Here is a 16,304-nt window from a genome sequence, read left to right on the forward strand (position 1 = left end):
TCTCATGGAACCCTAACATAGAATTTATCTGCAAAAAGATACAACAGCGTGTTTATTTTCTCCGTAGCTTGAGATCCTTTGGAGCTAGAAGCCAAATCATTTCTTTGTTTTTTTACATCAGTTATTCAGAGAACAGCGTGGCTGAGTAGCCTATCAGTTTAAAATAAAACAAAATAATCAAATAAAAATGTGTTCAAAGATTATCAGACTACCTGTACCATACTCCTTTCAGGCTGTCCAGAAACTTTTCCACTGACTCCTCACATGTTTTACACAAAGAATATCAACTTCTGCCTTCTAACAGATGCCTTTAAATTCCTCCTTTTAATCGCAACAGACTTAAAAACTCTTTTATACATCAATCTATCCTATTGTTAAACCAACCAAATTAAAATGCAGTGCAATATTTATTCAGGGTTACAAGTCTTTATGACTGTTTTTGTGTATGTTCATGTCACTTTCTCTTGTGATACATGTATGCTTGGTCTTATTTCTTGTGTAAATCAGCACCCACCACAACATGGCAGGACTAAAATGACATCATTGGTCAGATGGGGGTAATCTAATGTTTTTAACACATCACACAAACACACACACCTTCTGTGTTTTGTGGTAAAATGATCATTTTATTCTTTAATGTAAAATAAGACCACATTTAGTACTGGAACCATGACCAGAGGCAGACACATTGTTGTTGAAACTTGCAAAGTGCTGTCTGTTCCAGTGAGAGGTACATTCGAAAAGTGTACGTTCAAAAACTCATCTTATAAAAAAACGTTCAAAAACTCATCTTATAAAAAAACGTTCAAAAACTCATCTTATAAAACTTTACTTGTTTAATTTGTGCATTAGTTTGAATCCTACTTTTTCATCATGTTGATTATTTCATCATATATGATATTTTAGTTGTTTTGCACAAACAAACACACAAACAAAAAAATACAACTATAGCATCCATTTGTGTCATTATTGGGTCCAGAAATTTGCCTGAGGAAAGATCACATGCAAGGGTGCTCTGAGTGTCTGTATTTTTTTAAACAAAATGCCTCTTTATTAGGGATGTTTCATACCATCCCACCAAATAATTTCTTTCCCTAATTTCCATTGTGTATCAAAATGTCAATTTCTATCAATCACTGTCCCATGCCGACCATACCTGCAAAAACAAACATTTCAAGCATTTCATCTGATGTTCAGCAGAGCCTGTTTCTCTGAGTGTGTGTGTGTGTGTGTGTTCAGCAGAGCCTGTTTCTGTGTGTGTGTGTGTGTTCAGCAGAGCCTGTTTCTGTGTGTTCATCAGAGCCTGTTTCTCTGAGTGTGTGTTTGTTCAGCAGAGCCTGTTTCTGTGTGTGTGTGTGTGTGTGTGTGTGTTCATCAGAGCCCGTTTCTCTGAATGTGTGTGTGTGTGTTCAGCAGAGCCTGTTTCTGTGTGTGTGTTCAGCAGAGCCTGTTTCTGAATTGGGAGTAAGAGATAATCTTGAGAGGGAAGTCAACTCAGGTCCTGCCTCAAATGTGTCATCCTTGGGTTTGGTGGTGCCAGCTAGTCCAGACTGCTGTCTGCGAGGGTCAACGGTCACAGGAGACTGCAATGTATGATGGATGTCAGCTGCTTTCTCAAGGTTGATATCCTGAGCCAACAAATAAGGTTGAAGTACAACCTGCTGGTACAGCTTCAGGAAGACTCTGTTGAATTTTGTTTTGAAGATTTGTCTCGGTCTTCTCCAGGGCTTCTTGTAGTAATAATACCTTGGTCTCCATTTTCAAGTTGTGTTCATAGATCAACACATCTAGCTGGCCCAGCACGTGCGCTCTCTGCTGCAGCTCCTGCTGGTGGTCCCTCAGCACGGCGTCCATGCTGACAACATCATGGTTCCTCTGCTCCAGCTCACTCTGGCATTCCCGGAGCTCAATGGAGAGCTTCTCCACATCAGCCTGATGCTGTTGAGAGGCGAGCCGTGTGCACTGGAGGGCGTTGCGCAACTCTTGAAGATGCTCCAGCGTGCTGGCAAGATCAGCCCTCAACACCTGCAACTGCTCCTCCAGGACCTCGATGCGTTGTGCCGAGTTACGCTCACTCAACTCACTGCGCTGCAGCTCCTCCTGCAGCTGAATCACAGCTTCACTTTTCTTCTTTAGCTGGCAATGCGTCTGCTGCAGCTCCTCCTCCAGCTGGCAGAGCTGAGAAGCTTTAGAGCTGCCGTCCTTCCTTAGCTGGAGCAGCTCCAGCTCCATGTCAGCGAGTTCACCCCGACACTTGATCATCTCAGTCCTCAGCTCCGTGATGGAGCGAGAGAGATGTGCTGCCTGGCGACTGGCCTCCTTCTCCTCGTTGTGTCTCTCTCTCTGCTCGCAGTCCAACTCTTTACGCAGCTCCGCCACCTCGTTGCTTTTCACTTGTAACTTTTTCAGAAATTCCTGATTGGCTTCCTGAATTCTCTGACGGCAAAGGACTAGCTCTTCCTGGCATGAGCTGAGCTCGGCCTGCAGGCTCTTCCCCTTAGCAGCCGACTCTAAAACCCTTTCTTTGCACTGCTGTAGCGCCGCCTCATTCTGTTGCTCTTTGTCCAGGCCGCTCTGTGTGAGCTGGTCCAGAGACTCCTGCAAAAGGCTGGCCACACGCTGAGCCTCCTCTCGCTCTCTCTGTCTCAGGCTTATAGTTTGCTCCAGCATCTTGATCTCCTTCTGCTTTCCCTCCAGTGAACACTGCAGCATGTCTATCTTGTCCATGTGTTCCTTCCTCACTTCAGCGTGAAGTTTCTGGATGTTCTCAAGGGCTTGTTTAAACTCCCTCTGTTTATGGTCAAGGACAGTCTTGCACCGTTTCATTTCATTATTCTGATCCTGAAGCTGCTGCTCTAACTGGCAGTTCCTCATCGTCGCTTGGGAGTAAGCCGAGCTCTTCTCCAACAACTGTTTCCGTAGAGTCACCAGACACGATTTCATCTTCTTCAGCTCTGTTTCTAAGGCTGCGCTCTGCGAGGCTCTGTCCAATAACTGAGCATGGAGGTTCTGGTAGTGGTTAGCCCGTTGGGCAAGCGTAGTCTCCATGGAACTCAACTGCTTCTGTGCTGACTCCAGTTGTTCATGGAGTTCTCTCTGCTGTTCCGCCTGCTGATTTCTCTCTTGAGTCAAGCGCTGCAGCACAGACAGCAGTTGCTGGTAGCACTCCCCTGTTTTTAAACGGACTTGGTCGCTGGTTAGACCTGGGGGAGAGATGATGAGGCAGGGGTTTGCACAAAGGCCTTTGTCTGTTCCTTCTCTCAGATGTAAAAGATGGAGAATTTCTTCCAGGCTGCGTAGCTCCAGAACTTTCTGATGAATCTCCCTCTGCTGCTCAGCCAGATGTCTCTCCTGGCTGGCAATGACTTGGTTCAAATGCTGTTGTTCCTTCTTAAAGCCTCGCAGCTCTTCCTGCTGTTGATTTAGCTCCATCTTCATCTTGTGCATTTCCAGTTCAGCGTCCCGTAGCTGGCTCTGGAGCAAACTGCATTCCGTTTTCTGTGCTTCAGCGCCCTCACATCTCTCCTTCAGATGACGGATCGTTTGATGCGTTTCACCTTTTTCGCTCTCCAGCTCAGCACACCTTTTCTCCAACTCGGCTCTCTCTTGGTCACACACTATTAAGGTCTGTTTCAGCCTATTCTCACTCTTGATGACCTTTGTCAACTTTTCACTAACTTCATGCTTGTAGTTTTTAAAAGTGATGGATAGCTTTTCTGCATTGCTCAGAGCCAGGTTCCTCTGCTGCTCAGCCCGTTTAGTTTGACTGGATTTAATGGCCAATTCAGATCTCAGTGTCTTCAGTTGCTGCTCCAGTTGTACTAACCCGCTGCTGTAAACTGGAATGTGTCCACACTGCTGTGTTTTTTGCAGGTGATCCAACTCTGTTTCCATCATTGGAGTTTGTTCCTTCATAGTAGGCTCAAACCATCATTGCAGTCAGGCACACAAGCCTTCACATTAGTTGACCCGGTGGCTTTCCGTCGACCGACCGCGTCCTCAAAGACTGAAATTCACGAAGTTATGTAGCCTACAATACCAACGTTTCTGTCAAGTCGGTGAGCTTGCTGAGAAAATCGCGTAGATTCACATTAGAGTGAGTTTTTTCATAACGGTAACTTCTACAAATGTAATGGACCAACAGTAACTAGCGTTAGGCTACTCACTGACACCTGTGGTACCCGACAGAGTTGTTTACCAACCGCCAACAGCAGAAGAAGAAGAAGAAGAAGAAGAAGAAGACGGTGTTGTGTTTTTCTATCGCGAGACTTTCCCTGTTCAACGTCACCTAGCCACGCATAGTACTTTGGTGGAGCAGTCTTGTATGCTTACTAGAAAGATCGGAATGCTTGTTACACCGAGCTAATTTCATTACAATATGGTAAACTATTTGTTCAGTGACTAGAACATACATCAATTGTAGTTATTCACCTGTCAAATAAAGAGGTCTACAGTTTGAGAAGATGTCGGCGTCGGAAGGAAACAAAAACACGAACACGGAACCATGGGGCGGTTTTGATGACAACCTCATCCAGGTAAGCTAACGTTATCATGATTCATTGTGCTTGCTTTGATCGTGTCTGTAATGAAGCACAATTCAGCACATTGTATAATCGTACACCACAATTTTACATTGTTATGCCATTTTACATTGTGAAATCTCAGTGTTCAGCTTAGGCTAAATCCTAAGGGTTGCTAGCTGGCTAGCTAGCTATGCTGTGTCGATGACGTATCATCCAATTGCCTTGCTATTTGTAAATGATAACATTACTCTAGTTTGGTGTGTAGTCCACGATGGCTCACTCGTACATATGATGAGTTGATTAGAACTGCCAGAATATGCTGACAACTCAAAAGATGTATACTGATGCACATTTTCAAACTGGATTAAGACATCTGAAAGTACCTTGCATATCGGGTTCCAAAGGAGCCCCCTCCTAAATGGGGAAAGATCATCAAATTACAGTTACTCTGATCAGACCTCTTGTTTGCCCGGCTGATTGCGCTCTGCTCCAGTAGGTGCCCATGCTTGTTGAATAGTCATCCGTTTGTTGTGTGGTGTGTGTTAACTGACAAATGATGTTGTTTCCAGTCGTGCGTTCTGAAGTGATGTGTTTTTCTATGGTGGGATAGGGGATGCATGTTGGGCAGCCGTGGCCTACTGGTTAGCACTTCGGACCTGTAACCGGAGGGTTGCCGGTTCGAATCCCGAGGTACGGCTGAAGTGCCCTTGAGCAAGGCACCTAACCCCTCACTGCTCCCCGAGCGCCGCTGTTGATGCAGGCAGCTCACTGCGCCGGGATTAGTGTGTGCTTCACCTCACTGTGTGTACACTGTGTGCTGTGTGTGTGTGTTTCAATCCTCACGGGACTCAAAAGAGTATATATACTTATACTTATACATGTTGTATGTAAAATGTGCTGATCCTCTGTTATGTCACACGTGGTGCTGCACCAAAACTCCTTTGCTGTGGGACATGGAGTGATGTGTACCTGACTGGCCTGCTCCATAGGGAACAGGCTCTGCGGTGATCGACATGGAGAACATGGACGACACGTCAGGCTCCAGCTTTGAGGACATGGGGGAGATGCACCAGCGCATGAAGGAGGAGGAGGAGGTGGCGCAGGAGGCGGAGGCCACAGAGGAGGACACGGGCGAAGACGGCGAGTTCCTGGGCATGAAGGGGCTCAAGGGGCAGCTGGGGAGACAGGTGGCCGACGAGGTGAGGGCTCAACAACAACAACAACAACAACAACACATTATGCAATGGTGTATAGGGCTGGTGTATAACAACAACATAGGAGAGTAACCCCCCCTTAAAACAACAACAACAACAACACATTGCATTTATATAGTGCTTTATCAAGGCCTAACCACCACCCATGTGTATCACCCTCCTCCATTATGGCCCAGAACGCTCACCACACACCAGCTTTAGGTGGAGAGTGAGGGAGTGAATGAAAAAAAGCCCTTAGACCATCATATAGTACAGGATGGGGATGTCAAGAGAGTACGCATGTGGAAATACTACACAGGCCACTTTCATACAAAGTGCTCTCTACTGCCATGGGCATTCTTTGGTGCTTTTGGAGTTTTTGGAGTTTTAGTTTAAATCTAGCAAGGTAAACCTACCTAAAAGACAAAAGCACCAAATGAGAGATGTGCCTTTTTATGGGACAAGGTGAAGTATCTGCTGAAGAGCGCTCACCTGACTTGTTCTGAGTGAGTTCTGAGCAATCAGTCCTGAAGAACCATTTTCCAATCCCAGCGTTCTGAGGAATCAGTCCTGAGGAACCCTTTTCCAATCCCAGCGTTCTGCGGAATCAGTCCTGAGGAACCCTTTTCCAATCCCAGCCAGGGTCATGGAGAGGTTTCTGTGTGATTTTACTGTTCTCAGAGAGGCGACAAAACCAACCCAACGAGTGGTTTTACTGTTCTCAGTTTTTACTGTTCTCGACAAAACCAACCCAACGAGTTGAGAGTTCTTGAAAGCCTCAGAGTTACCACACCTCCACTGGCGTGTGTGTTGCTGATCAGTCCTCCACTGGTGTGTGTGTTGTTCTACACAGGTGTGGAGAGCAGGGAAGCGCCAGGCCTCCAAGGCCTTCAACCTGTACGCCAACATAGACATCCTCAGACCCTACTTTGATGTGGAGCCCATTCAAGTCCGCAACAGGTGAGATGCGTTTGTGAATGCGGAGGGATGACTTCATAGTCATGTGACAGGGTAGTAGTAGTAGTAGAGTAGTAGTAGTATAAGACGGTGGGCGGTGGTAGTGTAGTGGTTAAGGAGCTGGGCTAGCGTGCAGTAGCCTGAAAGTTGTCGGTTCAATTCCCGGCTTCCACCGTTGTGCCCTTGAGCAAGGCACTTAACCCCAAGTTGCTCCGGGGACAATGTGATCCCTTGTAATATAGCTGACATATGTAAGTCACTTCGGTCAAGAAGTGTCTGCTAAATGTAATGTAATGTAATAAGACGGGTCAGAATCAGATACTCCAAAGCTTTGCTGTTATCTGCAGTTGAAGAGTGATGATGTTATTGTTACGTGTGATGTAGTGTGTGTATATAATGTTCATTTGCATGTGTTAGTATGTTAACCCAGGCCTGACTCTTTCCTCTGCTCTCCATAGGCTGATTGAGTCGTTGATTCCTATTCGAATGATCAACTTCCCTCAGGTGAGGGTTTGTGTTGACTATTTGCTGGGTTGTGGAGTATCAAGATTGTCTGTTAGAACTATAATCTAGTCAGAGTGACTGAACATGTGATATCTTTATGTAATAACATTGTTCAGGATTTGTCCATGATTTTCAGTACAGTGTTTCCCACAGAATTGAATTCCATTTGTGGTGGTTGGTTTGTAGAATTAACTTGAATGCAACAGTTTTTAACAAATTAGCGCAGCGTGGTTATGATGCTAACCAGATTTCAGTACAATTTAGTACAACCTGGAAAATCATTGTGTGGTGGTCAATGTTGATATTGTGGTGGGCCGCCACAAATAAGTCAATGTATGGGAAACACTGCTGTAGTTGTTGGGATGTTTATGATAGTCAGTGCAGTTGTACTCCTGTAGTTGTCAAACATTATTATGTAATATCCTGCTGTTCAGTCCTACTGTGTGATTAACACTGATCATTATTACTGTTCAGTGCATTATTACTGTTCAGTCCTACCGTGTGATTAACACTTATTATTACTGTTCAGTGCATTATTACTGTTCAGTGCTACTGTGTGATTAACACTGATTATTATTACTGTTCAGTCCTACCTGTGTGATTAACACTGATCATTATTACTGTTCAGTCCTACTGTGTGATTAACACTGATCATTATTACTGTTCTGTGCTACTGTGTGATTAACACTGATCATTATTACTGTTCGGTGCTACCGTGTGATTAACACTGATCATTATTACTGTTCAGTTCTTCTGTGTGATTAACACTGATCATTATTACTGTTCAGTGCTACCGTGTGATTAACACTGATCATTTGTGTTTCTCAGGCTATACTGTAATTCCTTTCTGTGCAGTGGTGGTGCTCATGTAGATAACCCTGGTTGTGTGTGTGTGTGTGTGTGTGTGTCGGTACGGTCGTGTGTGTGTGTGTGTGTGTGTGTGTGTGTGTGTGTCTGTATGGTCGTGTGTGTGTGTGTGTGTGTGTGTGTGTGTGTGTGTGTGTGTGTGTGTCTGTACGGTCGTGTGTGTGTGTGTCTGTACGGTCGTGTGTGCGTGTGTGCGTGTGTGTGTCTGTACGGTCGTGTGTGTGTCTGTATGGTTGTGTGTGTATGTGTCGGTACGGTCGTGTGTGTGTGTGTGTCTGTACGGTCGTGTGTGTGTGTGTGTGTACGGTCGTGTGTGTGTGTGTGTGTGTGTACGGTCGTGTGTGTGTGTGTGTGTGTGTGTGTGTGTGTGTGTACGGTCGTGTGTGTGTGTGTGTGTGTGTGTGTGCAGAAAGTGGCGGGGGAGCTGTACGGTCCCATGATGCTGGTCTTCACTCTGGTGGCCATCCTGCTGCACGGCATGAAGACGTCCGGCACCGTCATTGTGAGAACCTCCTGTCCCACCTGTCCCACCTGTCCTATTAGTCCCACCTGTCCCACTAGTCCCACCTGTCCCATTAGTCCCTCCTGTCCCACCTGTCCCACCTGTCCTATTAGTCCCACCTGTCCCACTAGTCCCACCTGTCCCACCTGTCACACCTGTCCTATTAGTCACACCTGTCCCACTAGTCCCACCTGTCACACCTGTCCCACCTGTCACACTAGTCCCACCTGTCCTATTAGTCACACCTGTCACACCTGTCCCACTAGTCCCACCTGTCACAGTAGTCACACCTGTCACAGTAGTCACACCTGTCTCACTAGTCACACCTGTCACAGTAGTCCCACCTGTCCCACCTGTCACAGTAGTCACACCTGTCCCATTAGTCCCACCTGTCACAGTAGTCACACCTGTCTCACTAGTCACACCTGTCCTATTAGTCCCACCTGTCCCACCTGTCACAGTAGTCACACCTGTCTCACTAGTCACACCTGTCCTATTAGTCCCACCTGTCCCACCTATCCCACTTGTCCCACCTGTCACAGTAGTCACAGTAGTCTCACTAGTCACACCTGTCACACCTGTCCCACCTGTCACTTGGACATGATGAGTGATGCTGAAAGAGCCTGTGTTTAGTGTTTAGGTCCACAGGAGATGACCACCTGTCCTTGGTTAGCCTTTATGAGAGTGTGTTCAGTGTTTAGGTCCATAGAAGATGACCACCTGTCCTTGGTTAGCCTTTATGAGCTGGGTTCAGTGTTTAGGAGATGACCACCTGTCCTTGGTTAGCCTTTATGCAGCAGTGCTACATACTGCAGATGTTTTTCCATGATATCTGGCACCAGACTGAAAATATCAGTCACACATGGTCATCGTGTGACAGACTTACCTGACCACGGAAGATGACCACCTGACCTAGTACCTGACGTGCTGCTGAGGAGGTGTTTGTCTAGGTGTTGTGTAGTTGTGTTCCATACTTAAGTACATTGACAAGAGGGGAAAATGGCATTCTGACACAGCAACTATACTATGTGTAGTATACTCCTAGTGTTATGTAGTGTTATGTGTAGTATACTCCTAGTGTTATGTGTAGTATACTAGTGTTATGTGTAGTATACTAGTGATGGGTAGTATACTAGTGATGGGTAGTATACTCCTAGTTAGGGATGTAACGATTACCGGTATAATGGTAAACCGCGATAAAAATGTTGACGATAACAATTACCGTTTTCATTTCAAATATCATGATTATCACTGTTGATTACCGCGGTGTGGAAACCGTGTGTTTAATCCTTCCCGGCTTCATCCAAGTCTGACATACAGTAGGCCTGGTACAATGAAACAAAACTGGTACCCTACTAATTCTGTTGTCTAATTGATGGTTTTAACTACGATTCGGATTAGGCTACACCTGATTTTAAAAGGCAGAACATTTTCACCGCAAAATGTGCACTGTATCATGTAGCCACTCTGCGTCTTTTTATGTTCGCGTCCACATTAAATCCATTCCACTCACGTTATCAGGAGAACATGCAAACAAACAAACAGTAGCCTAAAGTTTTATTTTGAACGCTTACTTTGGTCTCACTCATTGGATCCAAATAACAGAAATAGCAAACTCCAAGTTATGGTAGGGTAAGTTAAACTAAGAACGGGACACTTTTTGAAACTATTTCAGCTTGTGTAGGCCTATCAGTGCTTTCTCCTAGTGTTATGTGTAGTATACTAGTGTTGTGTGTAGTATACTCCTAGTGTTATCCCAGTACAGCACGTTGTGAAGGTGAAGGCCATCCACAGTAAATCCTCTATACAGTGTCAACATACCAGAGACTTTCGCTGGTTCTTTATCATGTTTAGGTTGTGTAAAGTTTCTTTAACTATGATTATGTTGGGTTGGCTTGTGTTGATACACAGATCACCTTGTTGCAAAAGCTCCCTCTACTGGTGTTAATGAGCAGTTACCACAGGCTGCAGAAGATATGACCTGATGGCTTAGCAGTGTGTCAGTGGTACATGAGCCAATGCAACAGTGTGGCTCTGAAATGTTGTAGCATCCATTAGCTCTTACTGTTGTGTGCACTGGGGAAGGGAGGGGTCACTGCATAGACACAGCACTGTTGTTCTTTTGTTATTCCTTTTCAAAACATAGTGACCATCTGTCTTGGTTTTGTTCTGAAGCATCGAGAGGATCCTCTCCTGGGCACAGTCACTGATACCTGCTGTGTGATGGCTTCTTATGAAGCTCAGCCAGCATCTGATACCTGCTGTGTGATGGCTTCTTATGAGAGCTCTGCCAGCATGTCTACGCGTTGTGTGTTCTCCTGTTGACCGTGTGTGTGTGTGTCTGCTCCTGACCCAGAGAGAGGGCACCCTCATGGGCACAGCCATTGGCACCTGCTTCGGCTACTGGCTCGGCGTGTCGGCATTCATCTACTTCCTGGCCTACCTGTGCAACGCCCAGATCACCATGCTGCAGATGCTCTCTCTACTGGTGAGTGTGTGTCTGCCTCTCTCTCTCTCTCTACTGGTGAGTGTGTGTCTGCCTCTCTCTCTCTCTCTCTCTCTCTCTACTGGTGAGTGTGTGTCTGCCTCTCTCTCTCTCTCTTTTTCTCTCTCTCTCTCTCTCTTTTTCTCTCTCTCTCTCTCTCTTTTTCTCTCTCTCTCCTGGTGAGTGGGTGTCTGCCTCTCTCTTTCTCTCTCTCTCTCTCTCTCTACTGGTGAGTGTGTCTCTGCCTCTCTTTCTTTCTCTCTCTCTCTCTCTCTCTCCCTCCCTGTGTCCCTGTGTCTGCCTCTCTCTCTCTCTTTCTCTCTCTCTCTCTACTGGTGAGTGTGTGTGTCTGCCTCTCTCTTTCTCTCTCTCTCTATTGGTGAGTGTGTCTCTGCCTCTCTCTCTCTCTCTACTGATGAGTGTGTCTCTGCCTCTCTCTCTCTCTCTCTCTCTCTCTCTCTCTCTCTCTCTACTGGTGAGTGTCTCTCTCTCTACTGGTGAGTGTCTCTCTCTCTCTCTCTACTGGTGAGTGTCTGTCTCTCTCTCTCTCTCTCTCTACTGGTGAGTGTCTCTCTCTCTCTCTCTCTCTCTCTCTCTCTCTCTCTCTCTCTCTCTTTCTGCAGGATTCCATTACACTACATGAGCTGTGGCATCAGCAGTCCAGTTTTGCGTCCTCAGGGCTATGATGTCTCTGACTGTCCAGTTTTGCGTCCTCAGGGCTGCGATGTCTCTGACTGTCCAGTTTTGCGTCCTCAGGGCTACGGACTCTTCAGCCACTGTGTGGTCCTGTTCGTCACCTACAGCGTCCACTTCCACTCCCTGTTCTACCTCCTCTGGCTCATCATCGGAGGACTGTCCACGCTGCGCATGGTGAGTAGGGCACAACACACACACACACACACACACACTCTTTTATTGTGATTTCCCTTAGGCCTCTTCCTCAGGGTTAGGCCTCTTCCTCAGGGTTAGGCCTCTTCCTCAGGGTTAGGTAAGCAGGAAGGGTCCTCTAGCACTGGGTTAGATTTGCTTCAGAGAGCTAAGAGTATAACTAAAAAAGAAGCCAAAAGCACTCCATGTAAATGTACTGAAAACTTCAGAATCGGGCCTGGCGGTGGGTCAGTGGCCTTTGTGTTTGGCCTTAGACCATCTACAATCTGTTTTAGTGGCAGTGTTGATTCTGTGTCTGTGGTAACTTTGATGGGTATGCATAGATAAACATAAATAGATAGATTCATAAATTACAGTAATATCATTACTAATGATCGTCATTGTTATATAAAAAGCAGATCTCCAAAGCAAAAAGCGTGTGCTGTGTCCTCCCTCCCTGCAGGTGGCGGTGTTGATCTCTCGCACGGTGGGCCACACCCCGCGCCTCATCCTGTGCGGATCCCTGGCTGCCCTCCACATGCTCTTCCTGCTCTACCTGCACTTCGCCTACCACAACATCGTAGAGGGTGAGCGGGGGAGCCCGGGGCGTCCAGATCCACGTCAGCCCAGGGACCAGCACCCTGAGGGACACCACTGAATAAGACATAGTGATCCCCTATAGGGGAAAAAAGTACATTATTTAGTGCATGGTCTGGGACCAACAGCAATGCCTCCACAGACCACTAGTAGGCAGCAGATCACTGATTGAAAATCCCTGGTCTGGATGTTTTTCAGGTGTAGGCGGTCCAGTTGTATGTTGTCCAGGTTGATGAGGATCCAGTTGTAGATGCTGTAGGTATTTCAGGTTGGTCCTGGTGTAGATACCTCTGGATCTAAACATGGCTTAAAGCTCTGAGTACCTCTGGCCCTTGGTCTAGATTATAGACTGAATAAAATAGGTCTAGATGCTACAGCATATTGTAGGGAGTGTAGGTCTAAGCAGACCAGATCCTGAGGGTCTAGATACTACAGCATGTAGGGAGTGTAGGTCTAAGCAGACCAGATCCTGAGGGTCTAGATACTACAGCATGTAGGGAGTGTAGGTCTAAGCAGACCAGATCCTGAGGGTCTAGATGGAGGTTCTGGATGGTACTGCTGTTTGGCTGAGGTGGTGAGGATGTAGATGGACCAAACCTGCTGTGTTCGTATAGATGGACCAGACCTGCTGTGTTCGTATAGATGGCCCACATGCTGTGTTCGTATAGATGGGCCACATGCTGTGTTCGTATAGATGGCCCACATGCTGTGTTCGTATAGATGGGCCCCATGCTGTGTTCGTATAGATGGACCAGACCTGTTGTGTTCGTATAGATGGGCCACATGCTGTGTTCGTATAGATGGCCCACATGCTGTGTTCGTATAGATGGGCCACATGTTGTGTTCGTATAGATGGGCCAGACCTGTTGTGTTCGTATAGATGGGCCACATGCTGTGTTCGTGTAGATGCTGTGTTCGTGTAGATGTTGTGTTCGTGTAGATGGGCCACATGTTGTGTTCGTGTAGATGGGCCACATGCTGGGTTCATGTAGATGTTGTGTTTGTGTAGATGCTGTGTTCGTGGTGGAGATGCTGTATTCGTGTCAATGTTGTGTTCGTGTAGATGTTGTGTTCGTGTAGATGGGCCATATGTTGTGTTCGTGTAGATGTTGTGTTTGTGTAGATGTTGTGTTTGTGTAGATGTTGTGTTCGTGTAGATGTTGTGTCCGTGTAGATGCTGTGTTCGTGTAGATGGGCCACATGTTGTGTTCGTGTAGATGGGCCACATGCTGGGTTCGTGTAGATGTTGTGTTTGTGTAGATGCTGTGTTCGTGGTGTAAATGCTGTGTTCATGTAGATGTTGTGTTCGTGGAGATGTGACCCATCTACATGAACACAACATGTTGTGTTCAGTATGTAATCAGTCAAATGTAGAGCTCTGAATTCCCCACTTGAGCAGATTGGTGATGATTGTGTAGACTAGTCGGAACACTAGTCGGAACACATTAGTGAGACCCATTAGTGAGACCTTTCATAAACGAGCACCAGGCTTTCAGTTCATTTTATGCAGGTCTTAATTGCTGTGTGTGTGTGTGTGTGTGTGTCTCTGCAGTGTGTGTGGCATCCCTTTGAGATTTGGGTTTTTTAAATAGCTGTGTAATTACCATTGTGTGTGTGTGTGTGATTATCATGGTGTGTGTGTGAGAGAGAGTGTGTGAGTAATTATCGTGTATGTGTGTGTGTGTGAGTGTGTGTGTGTGATTATCATGGTGTGTGTGTGTTTGTGAGTGTGTGATTATCATGGTGTGTGTGTGTGTGTGTGTGATTATCATGGTGTGTGTGTGTGTGTGTGTGTGTGTGATTATCATGGTGTGTGAGTTATCGTGATCCATGTATGTCTGTGTGCCGTCCTCCCCAGGTATCCTGGACACGTTGGAAGGACCCAACTTCCCGCCCATCCAGAGGGTGGCCAGAGATCTGCCTGACATCGTCACGGTGATGAACGCCACCGTCAAGGGCCTAGCTGCTGGTGCAATGCACACTCAGTGACCTTGCATACACATGCACACACAAACACACACGCACGCACACACACACACATACACACCTACACACACCAGAGGGATGGGGGGGGTCATATAAAGATGCTCCCTCTCTGTGACACTTGCGTCTGGCTCCAGGAGATGCTGCCCATTATGATTCATGTGTTGCGTTGCTCACAGTCTCATGCAAACGGAACTGAAGTGACCGGGGCTTGCTGTAGTCCTGCGTTACGCCTCGGGCTCAGGATGCCTCCCCTACAGGACCTCACCACCATTGAACCAGAGATCCAACCCAAACACTACGCCCCCCCCCCCCCCCCCCCCCCTGCCCTGGGAAACGCATCTTATTTGGTGTCTGCTGTATTAATACTAACATACCCTCGCATACATAACATCACAAAGGCCACAGGCCAGAATCCCTCACACACATAACATCACAAAGGCCACAGGCCAGAATCCCTCGCATACATAACATCACAAAGGCCACAGGCCAGAATCCATACAATTCCTCTCAGTGTGGACATCCTGGACTCAAGAGCACATGCATTCCTTGTCTAAACGTTTGCTACGCATGGAGTGGGGGATCCATTTCATAATTGTACTTCATTAAGATGAAGTAAGGTGTCTTGTGTGTGTTGGGGGCTATGAGGATACCAGACCTAAGGCATTCAGAGAGAGGCGTTATTTGTTTGTATGCATTGTTTCCTTTCCTCCTCCTCTCTCTCCTTTCCTCCTCCTCTCTCTCCTTTTCTCCTCCTTTCTTCCTCTTTTTTTCCGTTTTTCTCCCTCCTCCTCTCTCTTGTCTTTTCTCTCCTACCTCCTCCTCCCCTCTGAATGGATGACTTAAGAAGCAGAAGCAGAGCTGACTGTCGGACTGTCTATCTGCAGTGATCAGACACCATCCAGATGTCCCAACATGCTTTATGTTGCTTTGCACCATCCAGATATCCAACATGCTTTATGTTGCTTTGCACCATCCAGATATCCAACATGCTTTATGTTGCTTTGCACCATCCAGATGTCCCAACATGCTTTATGTTGCTTTGCACCATCCAGATATCCAACATGCTTTATGTTGCTTTGCACCATGATGTTACATGTGTAGTACGCCTTTGTGTTTCATTGAGCATATTTCCTAATGTGTCTTTGGCCTGGTTCAGTATGGATGATAATGTGTCTCTGGCCTGGTTCAGTGTGGATGATAATGTGTCTCTGGCCTGGTTCAGTGTGGATAATAATGTGTCTGTTGTTCTAATGGTTGAAAGGTGCCATCTGCTCACACAGGGCTACAGCGGAGGGCAATCTCACACGCTGACCTGTATTCTCATGTTATGATCTATTCTCATGTTAATGTTTTAATGTGGAAGACTGTTTTTTTTCCAGATAGACTGGGGGCATGCCCTCTCGGTTCTGCTGTCGTGAGCATTTTATTTACTTACTTATTTATAGGGTCTATTGTACAGAGATGAGGAAATGGAGAACATGTAATAATGAAATCAAAAAATAAATGATTGCTGATTTACCTTGTAATAGAACTTATTGCGTATTGCGACATCAGAAGCAAGTCAATTTTGTAGTTTTTTATGTCTCATTCCATCGAACTACAGATCCGCCACCCGATCTGGCAAACTTGCATAGTGCAGTTATATCCAATAGAGGCCCGCGAAGCGAATGCAGAAGTGCCATTCACCCTGTTACGAGTTGATGAACCACTGAAATAATTTTGAAAACATTATTTTTAGGTACAAAAAACTCTTTGGTCTTGCTTTAAATGAATAGAGGTAGGCCTATTGGGTGTGCAGGTTCTGCTCGTTCATTTGATAGCGC

The 16,304-nt window shown here is 46.3% G+C and overlaps 2 protein-coding genes and 1 long non-coding RNA gene across 5 annotated transcripts; 1 reads left to right on the forward strand and 2 right to left on the reverse strand.

Annotated features, from left to right (window-relative positions):
* Positions 1 to 603: 603 nt before the first annotated feature.
* On the reverse strand, positions 604 to 4,235 carry LOC121685266 (coiled-coil domain-containing protein 18-like). The gene has a single exon (XM_042065702.1). The coding sequence runs from the start codon at positions 3,913 to 3,915 to the stop codon at positions 1,615 to 1,617; it is 2,301 nt and encodes a 766-aa protein (XP_041921636.1). The 5' UTR covers positions 3,916 to 4,235; the 3' UTR covers positions 604 to 1,614.
* Positions 4,236 to 4,252: 17 nt separating this feature from the next.
* yipf3 (Yip1 domain family, member 3) lies at positions 4,253 to 15,999 on the forward strand. Of its 2 annotated transcripts, none has more exons than XM_042065713.1 (9): positions 4,253 to 4,535; positions 5,513 to 5,722; positions 6,570 to 6,676; positions 7,132 to 7,177; positions 8,454 to 8,546; positions 10,903 to 11,034; positions 11,788 to 11,901; positions 12,362 to 12,485; positions 14,354 to 15,999. In XM_042065713.1, exons 1-9 carry the CDS (start codon positions 4,464 to 4,466, stop codon positions 14,482 to 14,484), a joined length of 1,029 nt encoding a protein of 342 aa, XP_041921647.1. In that variant the 5' UTR covers positions 4,253 to 4,463; the 3' UTR covers positions 14,485 to 15,999. The 2 variants fall into 2 exon arrangements, with proteins under 2 accessions (XP_041921647.1, XP_041921648.1); XM_042065714.1 differs by having other exon boundaries at positions 4,469 to 4,539; positions 5,483 to 5,722.
* Positions 8,436 to 9,386, reverse strand: LOC121685277. Of its 2 annotated transcripts, XR_006023316.1 has the most exons (5): positions 9,319 to 9,386; positions 9,125 to 9,205; positions 8,891 to 9,034; positions 8,693 to 8,773; positions 8,436 to 8,575 (listed from the first exon to the last, which is right to left on the reverse strand). It is a non-coding gene; the product is annotated as an uncharacterized LOC121685277 (long non-coding RNA). The 2 variants fall into 2 exon arrangements; XR_006023315.1 differs by having other exon boundaries at positions 8,563 to 8,773.
* Positions 16,000 to 16,304: the final 305 nt, after the last annotated feature.

The sequence above is a fragment of the Alosa sapidissima genome, chromosome 16 (assembly GCF_018492685.1).
Source record: "Alosa sapidissima isolate fAloSap1 chromosome 16, fAloSap1.pri, whole genome shotgun sequence".
Classification (NCBI taxonomy): domain Eukaryota; kingdom Metazoa; phylum Chordata; class Actinopteri; order Clupeiformes; family Clupeidae; genus Alosa; species Alosa sapidissima.